The sequence below is a fragment of the Somniosus microcephalus genome, chromosome 27 (assembly GCF_052327205.1).
Source record: "Somniosus microcephalus isolate GS21.2 chromosome 27, FLI_Smic_1.0, whole genome shotgun sequence".
NCBI classification, from domain to species: domain Eukaryota; kingdom Metazoa; phylum Chordata; class Chondrichthyes; order Squaliformes; family Somniosidae; genus Somniosus; species Somniosus microcephalus.
In genome coordinates this window covers 28,360,732-28,382,667 of record NC_141013.1, presented here as the reverse complement: position 1 = coordinate 28,382,667, position 21,936 = coordinate 28,360,732, and the positions used below count along the sequence as shown (strand labels likewise).

The 21,936-nt window shown below is 44.3% G+C and overlaps 1 protein-coding gene across 1 annotated transcript in view; it reads left to right on the top strand.

Moving 5' to 3' along the window:
• lysmd4 (LysM, putative peptidoglycan-binding, domain containing 4) overlaps positions 1-21,555 on the top strand; it is a 33,768-nt gene extending 12,213 nt beyond the window's left edge. Inside the window, exons 2-3 of the mRNA XM_085968816.1 lie at positions 7,975-8,261; positions 16,984-21,555. Of these exons, the coding sequence (XP_085824942.1) occupies positions 7,986-8,261; positions 16,984-17,556 (849 nt within the window). The 5' untranslated portion in view covers positions 7,975-7,985 and the 3' untranslated portion in view covers positions 17,557-21,555. The remainder of the gene's footprint in view (positions 1-7,974; positions 8,262-16,983) is intronic.
• The last annotated feature ends 381 nt before the right edge of the window (positions 21,556-21,936 follow it).

Below are 21,936 nucleotides of genomic sequence, written 5' to 3'. Positions count from 1 at the left end.
GATAATGATCCTTCCATACAAACGCCTTGCAGTTTGTGGGTGCATTTAGACTGCAGCTACAGGCCTGAGATTGGTAGCTGCAGTTTGGCTTTACACTAACTGTGTGGAACTTCAATTCTGTTGCCCAGGGGGGGGTGAGAACTATCTGCATTTATACAGAGCTCCTGTCACAGCAGTTCAATTTTAAATGTTTCAGCAGCGAGACATCTGCATTCTTTAAACATTGGAATTAATTGCTGGAAGGTTTTAAAAAAAAATGTCCAGGAAGTTCAGGGGACCCCCCTCAACACATTTTGCACCTAATTTGACACTACACTGGGAAGACACCCCTTTCCGTATCAGACCCAAGTGGTGTGAAACCACAAGTAAAAAGCAGAATACTGCAGATGCTGGAAATCTGAAACAAATACAGAAGGCGGTGGAAAATGTGCATCAGGTCAGTCAGCATCTGTGGAGAAAAGAGCTAGCACCCAAAACATAAATGTGTCTGATTTCTCCACAGATGCTGATTGACCTGCTCTATGTTTGGGCATTTTCTGTTGGTGTGACACTACCCCTTCCAAGGAGTCTCGCACTGCTTCTCTCTGTAGTCAGGCAAAGCACTGACTCCAGATTTATAACTTTAGCATTGCTGCAAAGCAGTGTAAACGCCCCCCTATTGGCATTCACTTTGAACATGCTGTCGTAAATGTTGATGCTCCTTTTGCTCACAACTGGCTATTCAATACAGATTTGTGGTCATCTTTGTAAACAGAGCTTGTATAAGCACACAGGTATATGGAGGAAAATGCTTGCAGTTGGTTAAAGGCCCGATGAGTGTAAATGCTGCAAATCAAAGAAATGAGCTATATCACTGATTCGCAGCTAAAACTGAGCTTATGGGTCTACTGCTAGGTTACAGAAAATGAATTTAACAGTATAAACACTTGGAACTGACATGCAAAGTCTGTGTTGAAAGAACCTTCAAAAAGAGACAGTCCCTGATAGCAGCAACTCACCCAACATCTCTGGTCAAATCAAACTGAATTTCCTTTTGATGTTAATGGATCCTGCATAAAGCTGATATTGGCATTTGCTGTTATCTGTCAGTCACGGAATAAGAAACCATTGGAACTATACCACAGAAGGGAGGGAAAAATCACCACGGGGAGGATATAATAAAGGTCTTAAAATACAGTTTGCCAATTTAAAGTATTTTCAAACAATATCAATGTCTTACTCCAATTATATAGGGCCTTGGTGAGACCACACCTGGAGTACTGTGTACAATTTTGGTCTCCTTACCTAAGGAAGGATATGCTTGCCATAGAGGGAGTGCAACGAAGGTTCACGAGATTGATTCCTGGGATGGCAGGACTGTCGTATGAGAAAAGATTGAGTAAACTAGGCCTGTATTCTCTTGAATTCAGAAGAATGAGAGGGGATCTCATTGAAGCATACAAAATTATTACAGGGCTTGAAAGGGTGGATGCTGGGAGAATGTTTCCCTTGGCTGGGGAGTCTAGAACCAGGGGCCACAGCCTCAGGATAAAGGGTAGGCCATTCAGGACTGAGATGAGAAGAAATTTCTTCACACAGGCTGGTGAATCTTTGGAATTCTCTCCCCCAGAGGGCTGTGGAGGCTCAGTCATTGGGTATATTCAAAACAGAAGTCGATAGATTTCTGACTAGTAAAGGCATCAAGGGATATGGCGATAGGGCCGGTGAATGGAGTTGAGGCAGAAGATCAGCCATGATCGCATTGAATGGTGGAGCAGGCTCGAAGGGCCGAATGGCCGACTCCTGCTCCTATTTCTTCTGTTCTTATCTAGTGTTTACAAGGAATGGCCATTTTTTAACATGTTGGATAGTTTTCACGTGGTGCTCTTTTTATAATAAAAAAAAAAGAAACCTCAAGAAACAAAATCTGGTCTCTATCCTCCTTGAACCTCAGAATTTGATTTGTTTTTGGTGGGGAAGCGAGAAGAAGACGGGCATCTTATCCCTCAGATATGTCTCCAAGCGCTTCACGTACAATGAATTGCTTTGGAGTTCCGTGACTGTTAGCCAGGTAAATGCAGCAACCATTTTGTGCACAGCAACATCCCACAAACAGAAATGAGACTGTTAAAAATGGCCTTTTAATCTATTTTTGGTGGTGGTGGTTGAAAGAAAGACTTGCATTTATATAGCACCTTTCACGACCACTGGACATCTCAAAGCGCGTTACAGCCAATGAAGTACTTTTTGAAGTGTAGTCACTGTTGTAATGTAGGAAACGTGGCAGCCAATTGCGCACAGCAAACTCCCACATACAGCAATGTGATAATGACCAGATAATCTGTTTTTGTTATGTTGGTTGAGGGATAAATATTGGCCAGGACACCGGGGATAACTCCCCTGCTCTTCTTCGAAATAGTGCCATGGGATCTTTTATGTCCACCTGAGAGAGCAGACGGGGTCTCGGGTGAACATCTCCTCCGAAAGACAACGCCTCCAACCGTACAGCACTCCCTCAGCACAGCACTGGAGTGTCAGCCTAGATTCTTGTGCTCAAAGTCCCTGGAGTGGGACTTGAACCCACAACCTTCTGACTCAGGCTACCCACTGACACATACTCACAGCTGACAGTTGAGGCTAGGACACTAGGAGAACTTCCTGCTCTTCTTTGAAATGTACTGTGGGATCTTGAGCACCCTACTTGGACCACCGGAACATACAGATGGGGCCCCAACAATAACTGCATGGGAATGTCAGCCAAGATTCTGTACTCGAATCGTGAGTGGGGATTTGAACTCATGGGGTTGATTTTCTTGGAGCCGTCAGGCGGGGCGTCAGGCGTGTGGGGGGTGGGAAAATCCCGATTTCGGGGGTTCCGACACCATCCCGCCCAAAACCCCGCTCCACGCAACTTTCAGAGGCAGCGGGGACCCGCCGACCCCAGGTGGGAAGGGATTAGTGCCAATTAACTGCCAGTTAACAGGCAGTTTTTAGCCTAATCCCTATTTTGAGGGGTTTCGTCTGGGTTTCCCGACGGCTCCAAACCACGCCAGGTTAGAGCAGGAGGGCCGTCGGGTTGGAGGGGTCGCGATGTCAGTGTTCAGGTGAGTGATGGGTGCATGAGTGCAAAGGTAAGTGTGTTTGGTGTGTCTAAGTGTGTAAATAACTTTTACTTACCTGTACTTACCATCACAGCCTTTCTTCCTGTAACTGTCGGGAGCCCATCACTCAGCCGGCACTAAAAGCTGAACGGCTGCGATCTGTCAAAAGTGACAGCCTTCAACTTTGAGTGCTGGTGTGAGTTCTAACTGAGTCTGTGCAGAAGGACTCATGTCAGAACTCAGACTGTCAGTGTTTGACAGCTTCAAACAACTGTGAAACACTGATATTTCATCTGTCAAGAACTCTTGACAGATGAAATTGCAGTCTGTGATGTCACCTGTTGCCGGGAGGCCCTTAATTGGCCTGCTGAGCCCGCTGGGCGGGCTCAACAAGGTCAATCAAGGGAAAATCGCACGGATTGGCCAGGCGCCGATGTAGGCGGGACTAAAACCCGAAAGTTGTAGTCCCGCCTCCTTCCTGACAGCTTCGGGAAAATCGACCCCATAACCTCTGACTCGGTTATGAGAGTACTACCAACGTGACACGTAAGCTTTACTGTTATGGGAAGCCCTAGAGATTGATAAGTGTGCAAGTGATGTATGACTGTGCTTATTTGCTGTGTCAGTGCCTGATTGATTTTGGCTGTGCTACCAGAGCTTTAACAATTACCTATCTGGGTGTGGTGCCGCTTATTGAAGAAGGTTGTTGTGTAATCTATGTAGGTGGAGATGTTTGTGCCAACCAGCTGTTGGCAGGGAGCTAGGAATGAGGATTAGATTTCAAAGAATTTCTTTCTGCCAGTAACAACCCCCTCTCCACCCCAGTTTTCTCCAAAGGCTACACATACAACTGTATATAATGCTTTGCACGAAATAACCTTGGTCATAGGTTACAGGAAAGGCCCTGTAGCAAACCCATTGATTGTAATGCGATCCGACGTTGGAATGTAACAGTAGAGATTTCCTTCCTCTCTTTCTCCCCCGCCCCCCCCCCCCCCCCCCCCCAAGGATCAGGCAGTCCCCAAGCCAATTGAAAGCGCCGACTCCATTCAAGTCCATGGAGCTGCTGCAGTCGTGGCATCAGCTGTTCAGAACCAAGGGTGCTGCAATATTACTTAAATAACAATTGAAATTAAAAATTGGTGGCAAGTTTGACTTCACATCACAAAGTACAGTCTTTTAATAATTTGCACCAAACTATTTTTAGTTTCAGTTCCACGACTTCGCTTGGAAGGTTAAAATACATTCCCAAGTTTCTCACTAGCCATCAGTAACGATCACCAGTCTTCTCCAACATGCTGAATGAGGCACTGTTGAGGGATCTGTCCATAACTTGTGTGATGTTGAAGTATTCGCACACGACAAACTCTTCCTAATTTAGAATCTGATTTCAAATCACTGAAGGCAGAATCGACCCTGGCGTCATGCTCTGATGTCTCAAGAGAAAGACAGTCTCACCTGTTTAGACAACGTCAATTAATGTCACCAGAATATCTGCTTGCAAGTGTTTCCTTGATCGGGTGAGCTTTGACTTCTCCAACTGTCTACACCAAAAAAAATGAGCTGTTAGCTGACTTTATATACCAATATATGAAGCTGACTTTATATACCAATATATGAAGCCTTCAACATTACCCTGTATATCCTACTCCATACCAAGTTCCACTCCTCTATCATTCCCGTCTTCGCTGACCTACATTGGCTACTCATCTCCCAGTGTCTTGGATTTCAAATTCTCATCCTTGTGTTTAAAGTCCTCCATCACCTCACTCCTCCCTATCGCTGTAACTTCTTCTAGACACCCCCCACCCTGCTGGATCGCTCCAGCAACTATGGCCTTCCATCGCCCTACCATTAGCAGAGGTGCCTACCACTTTCCACCTCCCTCTCCTCCTGTAAGACTCTTCTTAAAACCCACCTCTTTGATCAAACTGTTGGACACGCCTCCTAATCGCTCCGCCATTGGCTCGGTGCTTGTTTTCCCCATGCCTTGATGAAACGCCTTGGGACAATTTTCTATGTTCAAGGTGCTACATAAATGCAAGTTGCTGTTATTGCAGTCTGAATGAGTTAGTTAGTCGTCTAAACTATCCCTGTTTAGTGAAAGATTTAAGAGCTGCGATGAGAAACCGCAAAGTCTGGTGGACTGCCCGATAAGGAAGTAGTCCGTTCCCTAATAAATTACATAAACTGAAACCTTTCTCCCACAAGCAGAAACATTAGTTCATGCTGTATATATAACACATACTTGTCAAATCCTAAATGCAGCTTTACTTTTCTTCGTGCAGCGTTCTGCCCATCCCACAGTGTGCACAATGTTCTGTTGTGAAAATAACCATTCAGCATCTATGACTGGACAATCACATCATTTGAAGACTGCCTGGAGATGTGAGAACGAAAAAAAGCTGCATGTTATTTGCTAGCCAGGATTTTCTGATGGGCTGTGTAGATTTCTATATTTGCATTTTAGAAGAAACTAGTTGAGCCATGGGTGTAATAATGGCTTTTAAATAACACTCTCTTCATAGCTGGATGCTTAAATGAAGGAATGCGCAATTTAAAAGCTAATTCTGCAATAGCATAGTCCCATCCGAGAACATCTGATCCAGTGGTTTGAGTGGATGTTAAAGATCCCATTGCAATATTTTTATTTTTTAAAGTACCGACATTTCTCCCTCAAGAAATACTATCAAAACAGATGGGTGATTCACCTCATTGTTGTTTGAAGGATCTTCCTCTGTGTAGGATTGCTGCCACATTTGTCTACATAACTACAGTCACTGCCCTTCAAAATAATTCCTTGTACATAAAACATTTCTGAGCGATGATAAATTGTTGTATCTTTTATTTTAACCTCATTATTTTTGTACAAAAATAAAGTATTAACAATGTTTAAATCTGATCCCCCAGGTATTGTAGCAGCTTCCTACTGCTATTAAATTAATGGATGTATTTGCAGCCTTTGTTGCTCCATGTGTAGGTGGAGCACAAGAGGGGGACAGAAGGTAACCAGTAAACCTGAAAGGAAAGTGTCAGTAAATAGTAACCACGTTGAACACTTTGGTATTTGGTGCAGGTAGTGTCATTTCACTACAAGATGTCCAGTAGAACATGTATGACAATGTGTGCCTGTCAGCTGGGGTGTTATTTGGAGCCTGTGTGAGAAGGTGCTTTAGCTGCCAAAGGATCGTGGTGTTAGTGGCAAATATTTTCTGTCAAAATCAGTACTTTTTCCTGTGACACGGAAACTGCCGTTTGTTGTATAATCTACAGGAAACTTTCTGCTATCCGGCACCGACGGGACCGAGCTGGTGCCGTTAGATCAAAACTGCTGTAGAAACCAGCGCTAATGTTAAAACATACAGAGCTCCGTGTGAAGCAACAAACCCTGTTGCTTAGCAACAGCTTCAAAACAGTCGGCGCAGCTTGCAAGCGTCTAGCTGAAGCTGTTGCTTAGCTACAGAGATGCTGGCAGAGCCAGGACTGGAGAAAAGAAGCAACGAAAAGAAAAAAAATGATCTGAACCGACTCCTGAATTTTGCCGGTAGCTAGAGCTTTCCGGACATTTAACCTCCGGATAAACGAAAGTTTCCTGCACATTGTTGTGAAAACAAAAAATAAGTTTTTATGAATAACACTTTACTATTAGTGCTGATGCGATATTAGTCGTGGAACTATAACAGAGTAATAACGCTAGGTTTAGACGTCAATAAATAAATTTTCTCTTAACTAATTCTGCATCAGACAGACATCCGGAGTAGTCCAACTACTCAATCGGAGAGCACCACACTGATTCGATTAGATTTCAGTCAGTTTGATTAATTCTCACTAACTAGTATCCAAATTAAATAAATAGTTATTAGTCTTTCATGATATATATAGTTCAACTACATTATAAGTTCAGGCATGCTTACATGTACTAATGTCCACCAATATTGAGATTTCTTTCTTCGAGGATGACTCCTCGCCTTCTTCACCCATCCTCTTCAGCTTGTGTTTACGGACCGTTTCCTTCCCTACTTTAGCTATCCTCAAGGTCCTTTTTGCTTATTACTTTTCAGCAGTCCATTATTAATTGCACGCCGAGTGCAGACGTCCATTTCCCTGCACTCCTCTTCACTTCCCTCCGTTGCCCTCCAGTATTCTTCAGCGGTTTGCTGGATCACCTCAGCCTTTTCATGCTTGCCATATACACATCTTCATGTCAGAACTTTAAAACATTCATTTTCCTGTCAACAATGTCCTTATTGTAATCTCATTCGAGCCAGAACAACTGCAACCCACATCCTTGTTTTGCAGGGACATACATTTTAATTGCCGTGGGCCTTTAACCCTTTCCCATGTCGTTCAATTTCTCCAGAAACTTAATTGTAGTTAGCATAGCACGATGATTCATAACAAACATGCATATATCATATATACAACAACTCCACGAGGAGACCATCAGCCTGGCTGCAACTTGAAGATGGTACAACTGAATCAGATTAGGCGGCTTCGCATTATACTACTGCTGCAGTAAGTTTAGTACGAAAACTACAGTATAACAAGGTTAGAAAGGGGACGAGGGCGACTTTGAATGTACCCAGAGTGACTGTACGCTCACAAAGGTCTGTGTTTGTTTTGTCTGCACTGCATAAGTTAAATTTGAAAAAGCATCGTCAGCCCCTGATAACCCCTTGACTCATGGATCCTGCTGTTTCTATTAGTTTAAAAGATAAAGCCAGAGAAGGTTTCTGCCTCTGCTAAGTACTGTTATGTATACAGTACTGTGGTCAAAGTGCAATTGAGTGTATTCACCTCATTACACACAACTAAATTTCCTTGCACCTCCAGGATGACAACAAAATTTAATTTACTTGCTTGAATAAACCCAAGATTTAATTCTCTGTTGTAGGTATCAATAGTATGATGAGGCTGAGAGATGGGCAGACACGATCCTTCCAGGCACCTGTAGACGTTCACGCTTCAAAAGATGGTCAAATTTATCTCTTTGGAAGTGATGCAGCAACATCGGACGAGGAGTCAGACGAAGACAAGGATAGCATTGAACTGCGGCCCAGAGGTCGAGAGTGTCAGTGGCCCAGTGTTACTGCGGAGAAGTCTGACAGTACAGTGCTTCTTGTTCGAGAGGTTGTCGACGGTGACCACCTCAATACTTTTGCTTTGCAGTATGGCTGTTCGGTAAGTGTAGGACGGACAGGTAAAGACCATCTAGTCCATCGAGCCTGTCTCGCACAATTGCAATACCTTGTGTATCACAACATATACACTCCACCCCACTGGAAACCATGTGATCTCCTGGGAGAGGCAAAAAAAACATTAAATAACCCAGGCCAATTTGAGGGGGGGGGGGGGAATCTGGAAATTCCTCTCCGACCCATCTAGGTGATTGAAACGAGTCCAGGAGATCATTCTGGCCCTGAATTCCCTGCAGCACCTACCTTCTGTAAGAGGTGATCTCCGCCCCAGCCAGAAACAGGTCCAGCTCAGCCGAGACTCTGAAATCTGTTACATGCAGCCACGTTAATCTCCTTTTGATTGGCCATATTCACAAAGAAAGTTTTTTACTCTTGGGTTGAGTGACCTTTGCCACCTCATATATACAACAACTCCACTAGGAGACCATCAGCCTGGCTGCATCTTCAAGATGGTACAACTGAATCGGATTAGGCGGCTATGCATTATGCTACTGCTGCAGTAAATTCAGTACCTAATAGAGGTCTTTACAATTATGAAAGGTTTTGATAGAGTGGATACAGAGAGAATGTTTCCACTTGTGGGGAAGAGCATAACTAGAGGCCATCAATATAAGATAGTCACCAAGAAATCCAATAGGGAATTCAGAAGAAACTTCTTTACCCAAAGCGTGGTGAGAATGTGGAACTCGCTACCACAGGGAGTGGTTGAAGTGAATAGTATAGATGCATTTAAAGGGAGGCTAGACAAGCATATGAGGGAGAAGGGAATAGAGGGTTATGCTGATAGATTTAGATGAGGAAAGACGGGAGGAGGCTCGAGTGGAGCAAAAACGCCGGCATGGACTGGTTGGGCCGAATGGCCTGTTTCTGTGCCGGATATCCTATGTAATCTAACCCCAGGCCCCACTCACTTACCTGTGTAAGTTGTAATTCCTGCCATCTTTGGTGCCTTCTGCCCCTTTAAGCTCCCTTGTTGCAACACTGCTGGAGTTTCCTTGGTGTAACTAGCAGGCTCCCTCTTGGCAGCAGGAATAGAGTCATAGAGAGTCATAGAGTTATACAGCACGGATAGAGGCCCTTCGGCCCATCGTGTCCGCGCCGGCCATCAAGCCCTGCCTGATCTAATCCCATATTCCAGCATTTGGTCCGTAGCCTTGTATGCTATGGCATTTCAAGTGCTCATCCAAATGCTTCTTAAATGTTGTGAGGGTTCCTGCCTCCACAACCCTTTCAGGCAGTGAGTTCCAGACTCCAACCACCCTCTGGGTGAAAAAGTTCTTTCTCAAATCCCCTCTAAACCTCCTGCCCTTTACCTTGAATCTATGCCCCCTAGTTATTGACCCCTCTACTAAGGGAAAAAGCTCCTCAGCATCCATCCTATCTATGCCCCTCATAATTTTGTACACCTCAATCATGTCCCCCCTCAGCCTCCTCTGCTCCAAGGAAAACAAACCCAATCTGCCCAGTCTCTCTTCATAGCTGAAGCGCTCCAGCCCCGGTAACATCCTGGTGAACCTCCTCTGCACCCTCTCCAACGCGATCACATCCTTCCTGTAGTGTGGCGACCAGAACTGCACACAGTATTCCAGCTGTGGCCTAACCAGTGTTTTATACAGTTCCATCATAACCTCCTTGCTCTTATATTCAATGCCTCGGCTAATGAAGGCAAGTATCCCATATGCCTTTTTTACCACCTTATCCACCTGTTCCGCCGCCTTCAGGGATCTGTGTACTTGCACACCCAGATCCCTCTGACCCTCCGTCTTGCCTAGGGTCTTACCATTCATTGTGTATTCCCTTGCCTTGTTAGTCCCCCAAAGTGCATCACCTCGCACTTTTCCGGGTTAAATTCCATTTGCCACTGTTCCGCCCATCTGACCAACCCATCTATATTGTCCTGCAGACTGAGGCTACCCTCCTCGCTATTTACCACCCTACCAATTTTTGTATCATCCGTGAACTTACTGATCATACCTTTTACATTCATATCCAAGTCATTAATGTAGACCACAAACAGCAAGGGACCCAGCACCGATCCCTGTGGTACCCCACTGGCCACAGGCTTCCAGTCACAAAAACAACCTTCGACCATCACCCTCTGCCTTCTGTCACTAAGCCAGTTTTGTATCCAATGTGCCAAGGCACCCTGGATTCCATGGGCTCTTACCTTCTTGACCAGTCTCCTGTGCGGGACTTTATCGAAGGCCTTACTGAAATCCATATATACCACATCCACTGCGTTACCCTCATCCACACACCTAGTCACCCCCTCAAAAAATTCAATCAAATTAGTCAGACATGATCTTCCCTTGACAAAGCCATGTTGACTATCCCTGATTAATCCTTGCCTCTCCAAGTGGAGACAAATTTTGTCCCTCAGAATTTTTTCCAATAATTTTCCTACCACTGATGTTAGGCTCACTGGCCTGTAGTTCCCCGGTTTTTCCCTACTTCCCTTCTTGAATAATGGTACTACATTAGCGGTTCTCCAGTCCTCTGGCACATCCCCTGTGGCCAGAGAGGTCCTGAATATATGTGTTAGAGCCCCCGCAATCTCTTCCTTTGCCTCACACAGCAGCCTGGGATACATTTCATCCGGGCCTGGGGATTTATCCATTTTTAGGCCAGCTAAAACCGCCAATACGTCCTCCCTCTCGATGTGAATATGTTCGAGCATATCACAGTCCCCCCGCCCTATTTCTATGTCTACATCGTCCTTCTCCATAGTGAAAACAGATGCAAAAAATTCATTTAGAACCCCTCCTACATCTTCCAGCTCCACACACAGATTGTCACTTTTGTCCCTAATGGGCCCTATTTTTTCCCTAGTTATCCTCTTACCCTTAATATACTTATAAAACATCTTAGGATTTTCCTTTATTTTGCTCGCCAGTGTTATTTCATGGCCCCTCCTTGATCTCCTAATTTCTTTTTTAAGTATCCCCCTGCACTTTTTGTACTCCTCTAGGGCTTCCTCCGTCTTTAGCCTTTTGTATCTGCCAAAAGCCCTCTTTTTCCTAATCCATTCTTGTATATCCCCTGACATCCAAGGTTCCCTGTGGTTTTTGGAACCACCCTTAACCTTTACGGGAACATGTTGCCATTGTATGATCCCAATCTCCCTTCTGAAAGCCTCCCATTGCTCTGATGCGGATTTTCCTACAAGTAGCTGATCCCAGTCCATTTTGGCCAGATCCTGCCTTATCCTATTAAAATCGGCCTTCCCCCAATTTAGAACCTTTATTTCCGGCCCATCCCTGTCCTTTTCCATGACCACCTTAAATCTTACCATATTATGGTCACTGTCACGAAAGTGCTCACCTACTCGCACTTTTTCCACTTGGCCGGCCACATTCCCTAGAATTAGGTCCAGTACCGCCCCCTCTCTTGTAGGACTTTCTACATGCTGGCTCAAAAAGCTCTCCTGGATGCACTTTAAGAATTCTACACCCTCTGAGCCTTTCACACTCTGACTATCCCAGTTAATATTGGGGAAGTTGAAATCCCCCATTATTATTACCCTATTGCACATTTCTCTGAGATTTGCCTACATATCTGTTCCTCTATCTCCCCCTGACTGTTTGGAGGCCTATAGTACACTCCCAGCAAAGTGCTTGCCCCCTTTTTGTTTTTAAGCTCCACCCATATGGCCTCATTAGAGGAACCTGCTAATATATCATCCCTCCTTACTGCAGTAATTGACTCCTTAATTAATATTGCGACACCCCCTCCTCTTATACCTCCCCCTCTGTCTCGCCTGAAGATTCTGTACCCCGGAATATTGAGCTGCCAGTCTTGCCCCTCCCTCAACCATGTCTCCGTGATAGCAACAATATCATACTCCCATGTGTTTATCAACACCTTCAGTTCATCCACCTTATTTGCAAGACTCCTTGCATTAAAATGGATGCCATCCAGCCTTGCCCTTATATATTTGCCCTGTCTACCAAGCTGACTTGTTTTTTTCTCTATAATTGGCAGCACATCACCCCCTATTTCAGCTCCCCTCTGTATCCCATCCCCCTGCCAAGTTAGTTTAAACCCCCCCCCCCCCCCCCCGCCAACAGTGCTAGCAAACCTCCCCGCAAGGATATTTGTCCCGCTCTGGTTCAGGTGCAACCCGTCCGACTTGTACAAGTCCCACCTTTCCCAGAAGCAGGCCCAGTGATCCAGGAAAGTAAAACCCTCCCCCCTACACCAACTCTTTAGCCACGCATTCATCTGCTCTATCCTCCCATTCCTATACTCACTAGCACGTGGCACTGGGAGTAATCCAGAGATTACAACCTTTGAGGTCCTGCTCTTTAATCTTACCTAGCTCCCTAAATTCTTGATGCAGGACCTCATCCCCCTTCCTACCTATGTCGTTGGTCCCAATGTGGACCACGACCTCTGCCTGCTCACCCTCCCCCTTAAGAATGCCCTGTAGCCGCTCAGTGACATCCCTGACCCTGGCCCCAGGGAGGCAACAAACCATCCTGGAGTCACGTTTGTGGCCACAGAAACGCCTATCTGTTCCCCTTACGATAGAATCCCCTACCACTATTGCTCTCCCACTCTTTTTCCTCCCTTCCTGAGCAGCAGAAGCGTCCCTGGTGCCAGGAAGCTGGCTGCTGCTGCCTTCCCCTGGTGAGTCATCCCCCTCAACAGTATCCAACTTGGTATACCTGTTTGAAAGGGGGATGTCCGCAGGGGTTCCCTGCACTACCTGCCTGCCTTTGTTGCTCCGCCTGATGGTCACCCCCTGTGCTGCCCTACCCTGAGGCGTGAACAACTCGCTAAACGTGCTATCCACGACCCTCTCAGCATAGCGCATGCTCCAAAATTCATCCACCCGCAGCTCGAGCGCCGCAATGCAGTCTACAAGTAGCTGCAGCTGGATGCATTTCCCGCACACATGGTCGTCAGGGACACTGGCAGCGTCCCTGACTTCCCACATGGAGCAAGAGGAGCAGAACACGGGTCTGAACTCTCCTGCCATGACTTACTCCTTTAATTAATTAAAAAATTTATTCAATACCCCAGTTACAGGTATACTCTAGGGCGCTTTATTTACCAACTGTCCCCACTACACCACAGAAATTTAACACCACAGAATTCAAGCTTGTATTGAAAAGAGAGAAATACTCACCAACCAATCACTTACCTGCTCCCTGGTGACGTCACACTTGGATTACTTTTTACCTCTCTCCTGGAACCTGGATTGGTATGCCTCTGACTGCTCCCTTTTAAGCCTTTAAGCTCTCCCGCCTCGGGCTGCTCCCGCGCAGGTCCGCTGCTTCTCCGGTCTCGGGGCTGTGGGCCTCGGTGCCTCTGACTGCTCCCTTTTAAGCCTTTAAGCTCTCCCGCCTCGGGCTGCTCCCGCGCAGGTCCGCTGCTTCTCCGGTCTCGGGGCTGTGGGCCTCGGTGCCTCTGACTGCTCCCTTTTAAGCCTTTAAGCTCTCCCGCCTCGGGCTGCTCCCGCGCAGGTCCGCTGCTTCTCCGGTCTCGGGGCTGTGGGCCTCGGTGCCTCTGACTGCTCCCTTTTAAGCCTTTAAGCTCTCCCGCCTCGGGCTGCTCCCGCGCAGGTCTGCTGCTTCTCCGGTCTCGGGGCTGTGGGCCTCGGTCACCCAAGAGACCACAATGCATGAGTAATAAATCCTGACCCAGGAAAATGGGTCAGGGTTCTGGGGGTCTCATAGGGGCAGGCAGAAGTCCTAAGCCACCATTTTGAGGAAAGTCCAACCCAAAGTGTATCTCTTCTATTCTTATCAATTTACTTTAAACTCAGATGACTTCTGTGTAATGGTTTCCCCAGAAGTGTTCATTTACTTCATGCAGCAGTGGCTACAACGTACTTAATTGGTTGCAAAGTGTTTTGGGACGCCCTGAGGTCGTGAAAGGCACTATATAAATGCAATTCCTTTCCTCCTATTAATACTTATAAACATGTTTAGTGTATAACCTTCTCACCGAGACAGATTGTCCTGTACAAGCCCTCTTCGGGGGGGAGGGGTGGGGTTGTGCTGTGCGCTTCACCACGGATGTACTTGTGGGGTAATAAGGAAGCTGTGTCAGGATTTTTTTTTATCCCTGTGGAGGTGACATAATGTATTTCAGACATTTGCACCTAGTTTGCTGGCTGGGGGCTGATGATAATAGTTGAGATGGTAATTACAGAGAGATAAATAGTAGTTTACTGAAAATGTTATTTTGTTATAGACTTACATTTAGCTCAAAGAGTGAAGCTGCAGCTTTTACATTTAACATGAGCCTCTGAAGGGACTGCCTTTTAGATTCTGCTATATTGCCTTGCCTCAGAGATTTGAAAATGACGCAGTGTCTCCGTAGTGTTTTAATGAAAGCCTAGATATTGTGTTTTGTGTCTCGGTAGATTCTGCCAAAATGAGACTTGGGTCCTGAGACTCTTAATTTTAAGCTCGGGTGCGGATTTTGTTTACAGATAGGATCTAGACACCCTTCAAGATTGGAGTCCTTTTGGTAAAGACTCAATCGGTAACATGTAGGTTCATCACTGGCTGTCAACCATCGAGACTGCTGAAAATTTAGTTTTGGCACATATTTGGCAGGTAATATAGGTGGAGTTTCAAACTGTTCTTTTTTGACTGCCAAAATGTTTGGTTAAACCTGTAACGTCCGTGTGTAATTGAGACACGGACTGCAGAAGTTGGTTATAACAGGTGTTTACTGAATGGAGACAAAACGGGAACTACTGTACAAAGTTACTACACAGGCTTATATACAGGGGTGGTCACTACTGGTACTGCAGTATACAGGGGCTGCAGAATATAGTTCCATCTTCAAAGTACATACACTACAAAACCCTCATCTGTGCACTTGTCACCTCCAGACTTGACTTTTCCAATGCTTTCCTGGCCAGCCTCCCAACCTCCATCCTCCGTAAACCAGCCCATCCATAACTCCACACCCTGTAGCCTATCCTACGCTAAGTCCCATTCATTCATCACCCTGTCGTCGCCGGCCTACATGGGCTCCGAGTCTCCCAGTGCCTCAAATTGAAAATACTCATCCTCATATTTAAACCATTCATGGCCTCATCCTTCCCTATCTCTAACCTCCCCCACCCCGCCCTGCCCCTGCCTTCCCCTGAACTCTTCATTCCCTTGGCTCTGGCCACTTGTCTCCTCTTTCGCCCTTCACTCCACCATTGGGGGATGTGCCTTCAACAGCCTAGGCCCCCTGCTCTGGAATTTGCTCGTAGGCATGACATGAGACCAGATATGGCAGGGAAAAATGAGTCATTACATTTAATCAATGCCTTAGAATTAGTTCAGAAAGAGCGATGTGTGTGTGTTACAGTTATACAGTTGGTGGCTAACTTTTATACTGAAAATCTTTTTAAGATTGCACTCTTTAAGATCATATTTGGTGATCTGTACATATGCAGCATTAATGTGTTATAAGGTTCCCTAAAGTTATAGACAAAAGATGGATTTCTATCTGCATCTACACTAGAGTTGATTTTATTGATGTGCTGGCAGCGTCTGATTGGGAAATCGGTCCTTTTTAGAGTAACTCCAATAGATCCACCTGGCAGCAGGGAAGTGCCGCATTCAGTCACATGGGAAAATATTATGGAGCTGTTCCCTGTTAATATAGAAATAAGTAGGTACATTATCTGTGAATTTAATGGATTAAATTTAATGCTGGGAAAATGTTTCCCCTGGCTGGGGAATCTACAACACGAGGTCGCAGTCACAGAATAAGGGGTAGGCCTTCTAGGACTGAGATGAGGAGAAATGTCTTCACTCAAAGGGTTGTGAATCTTTGGAATTCTCTAGCCCAGAGAGCTGTGGATGCTCAGTCATTGAGAATATTCAAGATAGAGGTTGATAAATTTTTGGGATCAAAGGAAGTTAAGGGATATGGAGATAGTGCAGGAAGGTGGAGTTGAAGATCAGCCATGATCCTGTTGAATGGCTCGAAGGGCCAAATGGCCTACTCCAGCTCCTATTTCTTACGTTCTTATGTTGTGTGTACCTTTCATCGACAAGTGATTTATGCTGGGATACACTGACAGTGATAGCAACCCTTTGGTACCTCAGCAGAGTTATGCCGATATCACGTCACTTCGGGCAGTGCTGCACCTAAATTTTTAGCCGTAGATCTACGTCAGCACGTTATTCGTGTAAATCTAGGAAACTCTCGCGAGCTGGTCATTTGCATGGGGGGGGGCACTATGCAAATGAGTATCCGCGTTTCGGCAGACGAATCTCTGGAGTGGCGCAAACGATTGAGGAAATTTACGTATGCTGATGTCAGTGTAGAGCCAGCGTAAATCGGTTAAGCGCAAACCTCTTGGGGGGGGGGGGGGGGGGGGGAAGACATGGCGTAGCAACGCTCTTGCGCCATGGTTATGCCAAAACTTTCCAGGAAATTCCAGGTCGTAGAATCTTGCAGCACAGAGGGAGATCGTGCCTGTGCTGGATGGCTCTCATTCTAGTTTATGCTTCCACTTTATTTAAAAATAAGTTGCAAAGCAAAAATTAAATTTTCCCATTTTAAAGACTTGCTCATCCAGTAAATAGGATTTAAAAAATAAAAAATTCTGATCAAAGCTTCCAAGCTGGAAAATAAACCCTCCAAAAAACTTTGTGAAATACTAAAGTTACATTGAGAAATTGTAACAAGGTATCCAAGAATACTTCAATGGATTAAAATAAAGTTTTGTTTGCTTGCATTAGGTTGCAGACCTCAAACGAGTGAACAACCTCATCAGAGAGCAAGACTTCTTTGCCTTAAAAACGATAAAAATTCCTGTGAAAAAGCACAGTTTGTTGACAGAAGCACACGAAGAGGCAAAACGGCGACGGGCTAATTCTGCAAAGAGCAGAACTGCTACGTATGCAGAGGCTTGCCCTGCAGAGGACCAAGGAACAGACGAGAATAAGTTGAGTGAATATTTTGAGGAAATTGACAAGGATATTGAGAAAATCATCCAGTCTACAGATCAATGTAAAGACCGCTTGGAAGAAGTGGTCTATTGTCAAACACCCAATGGATTTAATTCAGACGCGTTATCTCCAAAGGATGCTCATCATGGAGCAGACTGGGGTATTCGATGGTGGAATGCTGTGGTAATCATGCTTTTAGTGGGTATTATTGTCCCGATATTTTACGTAGTGTACTTCAAAATTCAAGAGACTGAGAATCTTATGGACCCAACAGCTTCGCTGATGACTAACACTACAATAGGGTCAAATGCCACTAACTCAACTACAGTACAATCGGATATTACAGCACTTTCAAATGGGTGAATGGGATGGAGTGAAAAGTTATACATTCATTTTGTCACCTTTGATTAACTGGCTGGAACATTTGAAGTCATTGATTTTTGGATCGGTACAGATACCATACTTGTACCAGTGCAGGGATGTGTATTCCATTGTTAGACCTTTACTGTGACACAGACATTGCTTGTATAGGTCCAGTGTAAGTCCTAAATTGAAGTTCGAATTCCCGTATTGTTTCCTGGTTTATAGCAGCTTTTCGCAGTACCAATACAGGGCATGTATCTGCCAGTGGTAATTTCAGAGAAATGTACTGGAATGGTAAGTTTACAACCAATCTGTCAGCACTCTAAAGTTCTTTTGTTTCCCTGAAGTGATTCTGGATGCTGACGAGTCCAGCTCTTGTAAACTAAGGACTAATCAAAGTGCAATTGATAGTGACAACTGTGCCCGTGCTCGTACTCTTGAGATTTATTATAAAAGTATTTAATAAATGAACACAGAATTAGGTTAATGCCACATCATTTCGACATTGGATCCCAGTGCCAAATAATAGTAATCCTCTAGTTTTGTACCTACAATTTTCAACTTTCAAATCTTGAAATATTTTTAGTGACGAGCTAGATTACAATGGTTCCGGATTAAGAGCTGCATTATATTTGGAAGTTAATGCTAGCTGACTAGCATGCAACGATTGAATTTCCATGAACCAGCATTCCAGTTGCTTGCAGAAAAGTTGCTCGTGATGTTTGTGAGTTAATGTGTGGCTATCCTCATGTTAAGCCTTTGTTTTGTCATACTGACTCTTGATTTTTGATTCACATTCGTTTTGATTGGCGAGATGGTGCATGTTTTCCGTTTCCCATTGATGAAATTTCAATCTGGACCGTGTGGCTGTGAACTGCAGAGATCCAATCAGAAGTGCTATCGAAGCAATCTGCTGTTGTGAAAGAAGTAAACTAAAATCTAATTTAAGTATTCCGACAAAAAAAATACAAGCTACGTGTAAGAAGTGATGCCTAAGAAAATTGGCAGTAAGGATTAAATCAAAACATATTAAAGAAAATTGTCATTCATGAAAGTTCTACTTTCTGTGACAAACTAATTTCATAACGCTGCGTCCCATCTTTTTTGAATGGTTTCCTTTCTCCTACACCTGCATATTGTACATTGTTTTCTGCAAAACATTTACAAATAATTGCTTTTGCATTAAACTTATGATTCAGATAGTATTTCCACCTGTTGAGTTATTGAGGCTGTCGGAACACACCACGTTACATTCTTTAACATTTTGCCAGTTTAAACCTTTTGCTGCTATCTTCTGCTCACACAGAAGCTTTCAGAATGGTACAAAGTTTTCCCTGGATGTTACTTTTGTGTATTAAACCACTAGGAACGTATTTATTTTGTGCTAAACGTCTTATTTCTTAGTTTTACCTATTTCATTCACAGAATTGTGAAGTTTTAACTGAGCAAAGAAATGACAATAGTCCACATGAATGCAGGCTGACATCACTTGGCATGCATTGTTTTCAGTAACAGCAAATGAGCTCTGCAACAAAAAATGCAAGTAATTTTTAAACATATTTTACATATTCATGTGGAGGGGAGATGTGTCTCCAGTGACTTTTGTTCAGGTGGCTTCTGGCAATAGATTGGGAGAAGGGGAAGTGCAACGAGACCTGGGCGTTCTTGTGCACCAGTCGCTGAAGGTAAGCATGCAGGTGCAGCAGGCGGTTAAGAAGGCAAATGGTATGTTGGCCTTCGTAGCAAGAGGGTTCGAGTACAGGAACAAGGATGTCTTGCTGCAGTTGTACAGGGCCTTGGTGAGACCGCACCTTGAGTATTGTGTGCAGTTTTGGTCACCTTACCTGAGGAAGGACGTTCTTGCCATGGAGGGAGTGCAGCGAAGATTCACCAGGCTGATACCTGGGATGGCAGGAATGACGTATGAGGAGAGATTTTGTCGATTGGGCTTATACTCACTGGAGTTTAGAAGATTGAGAGGGGATCTCATCGAAACCTATAAAATTCTGGCAGGTCTGGACAGACTAGATGCAGGAAGGATGTTTCTGATGGCGGGGGAGTCCAGAACCAGGGGTCATAGTCTAAGGATAAGGGGTAAGCCATTTAGGACTGAAATGAGGAGGAATTTCTTCACCCAGAGAGCGGTGAACCTGTGGAATTCTCTGCCACAGAGGGCAGTGGAGGCCAGTTCATTAAATATATTCAAGAAAGAGTTGGATATGTTTCTTGAGGCTTAAGGGATATGGGGAAAAGGCAGGGACAGGGTACTGAAATTGGATGATCAGCCATGATCTCATTGAATGGCGGAGCAGGCTCGAAGGGCCGAATGGCCGACTCCTGCTCCTATCTTCTATGAATCTATGAGAGAGGTTAGCAATGAAATAGCATTTGCACTAACCATAATTTTTTTTACAAATTCTTTGGAAACAGATATTGTGCCAAAGGAGCCATTCATAAAGGGAGACCGGGATAGGCCATGTAACAGTAGACCAGTTAGCCTCACGTCAGTAGTAGAAAAACCGCCAGTGACCATAACAAAAGGTATGGACTAATCCAAACCAGTCAACATAGATTTGTAAATGGAACATCATGTCTGATTAATTAAGTCAAATTCTTCAAGGAAATTGCCAAGCATATAGGCAGAGAATGCAGTAGGCGTTGTTCATTTTCATTTCAAAAAATATTTAATAAAGTGCCACATTAGAGCCTTGTTACAAAGTTTAAGATCCATGATATTAAGGGGAAAGTTGCAGCATGGATAAAGAGATGGCTGAAAGATAGAAAGCAGAGAGTAGGAGTAAATGGATCTTTCTCAGATTGGCAGCATGCCTGTGTTGGGACCTTCCCTTCTCCATGTACACACAAGATTTGGCCATGGGCAGATCAAAATTTGCAATAATTGCGAGCATGAAAAGCTGAGAAAGAAGAATGTAGGAGGCCGCAAGAGGGCAAAAAGATAGACTAGCGATAATATAGCGCCTTTCACAACCTCGGCACGTCCCAAAGCGCTTTACAACCAATGAAGTGCTTTTGAAGTGTAGTCACTGTTGTAATGTAGAAAACCGGTTAGGGGAGCATGTGGCAAATTAAGTTCATGATGCATAAATATGGAGTTGTACATGTTTGGGGGGAGGGGGGGAAAAGAACAGAAAATGGAACTATACCTTCAATGGGGTACAATGCTTAATTGAGTGGATGAACAGGAGTGCAGCTTAACAGATCTTTAAAAGCGGGATTGCAGTGCACTTAGAAACACACAAAAAAAGGCATTAAAATAAGAGAGAGATTCTGGGTTTTATAAATCGATGCACTGAACACAAATACAAGGGCATAGTGATCATTCTGTACAGATATTAGTTAGGACGCAGTTGAATGTGCCATTTTGGGCACCCCATTATAGAAAGGATATTGGAAAAAGTGCAATGTAGATTCACTTGGGTAATCCCAGGGATGGGAGACTTGGGAGAGAAAAACTGAGGCAGAGAAAGCTAAGAGGGACATAACCGAAGTGTTCAAATTTATTGAAAGATTCAAGGGGGTAAATAGTAAAAGATTATTTTCAGTGGTTGGTGCATAAATTTGGGATTCGTATTAGAAATATAAAAAGGGAGGTTAGAAGAATTTTTTTCACAAAGGATTAATAGACTGGAATGCAATGCCAAGTAAAGTTAAGTCAACCATGACATTTAAAAGTGAGGCACTTGAAGAAAAATATTAAAGGGTACAGAAAAGGGACGTGCAATCGGAGTGCATAGCTTGGCGTGAAACTAGCACAGGCATGATGGGCTGAATGGCCACTTGTGTTGAAATTTAGGTGATTTTTACCTAATTTATTCAATTTTACTTGGGGGAAGAAAATAGGCCAGAATTATCAAGGCAGAGGTTTTCAAAAACAAACATGTATTGTTGGCATTACGTTGTTAAATCAATTCCTAAACTAACCTTACAGAAAAAGTGTACATTTATTTTTTAAAAAAATAAAAATTTAACTTGCCTTCATAGGTTGTGGGAATTTGGTTTGTGTCTATTAATATTTTTCTTTCTAGCTTGTGGAATGGATAATGATCAGAACCCCCCCTCCCCATTCCCCTCCCCTTACCCAGGGGCACCAAGGCTAATTGTAAAGCTCCCACATCCATCTGAACTGAGATTGGTTCAATCAGCACACATCAGCGATCAAACGTGGACCTTTCCTACTCGTTCTGGTTCAGTTATAATAGTTATCATATAAATGCCTGTTTTTATATGATGCATTGATCAAAATGCCTTGAAGTGCATTAACTCGTTTCTGTCCAAAGGACAGTCAACTCATCTTGTATTTCATTTAGCAAGTTCCACACTAGGCACTGCATTTACCATTCAAGCCATGGCAGGAGCTGT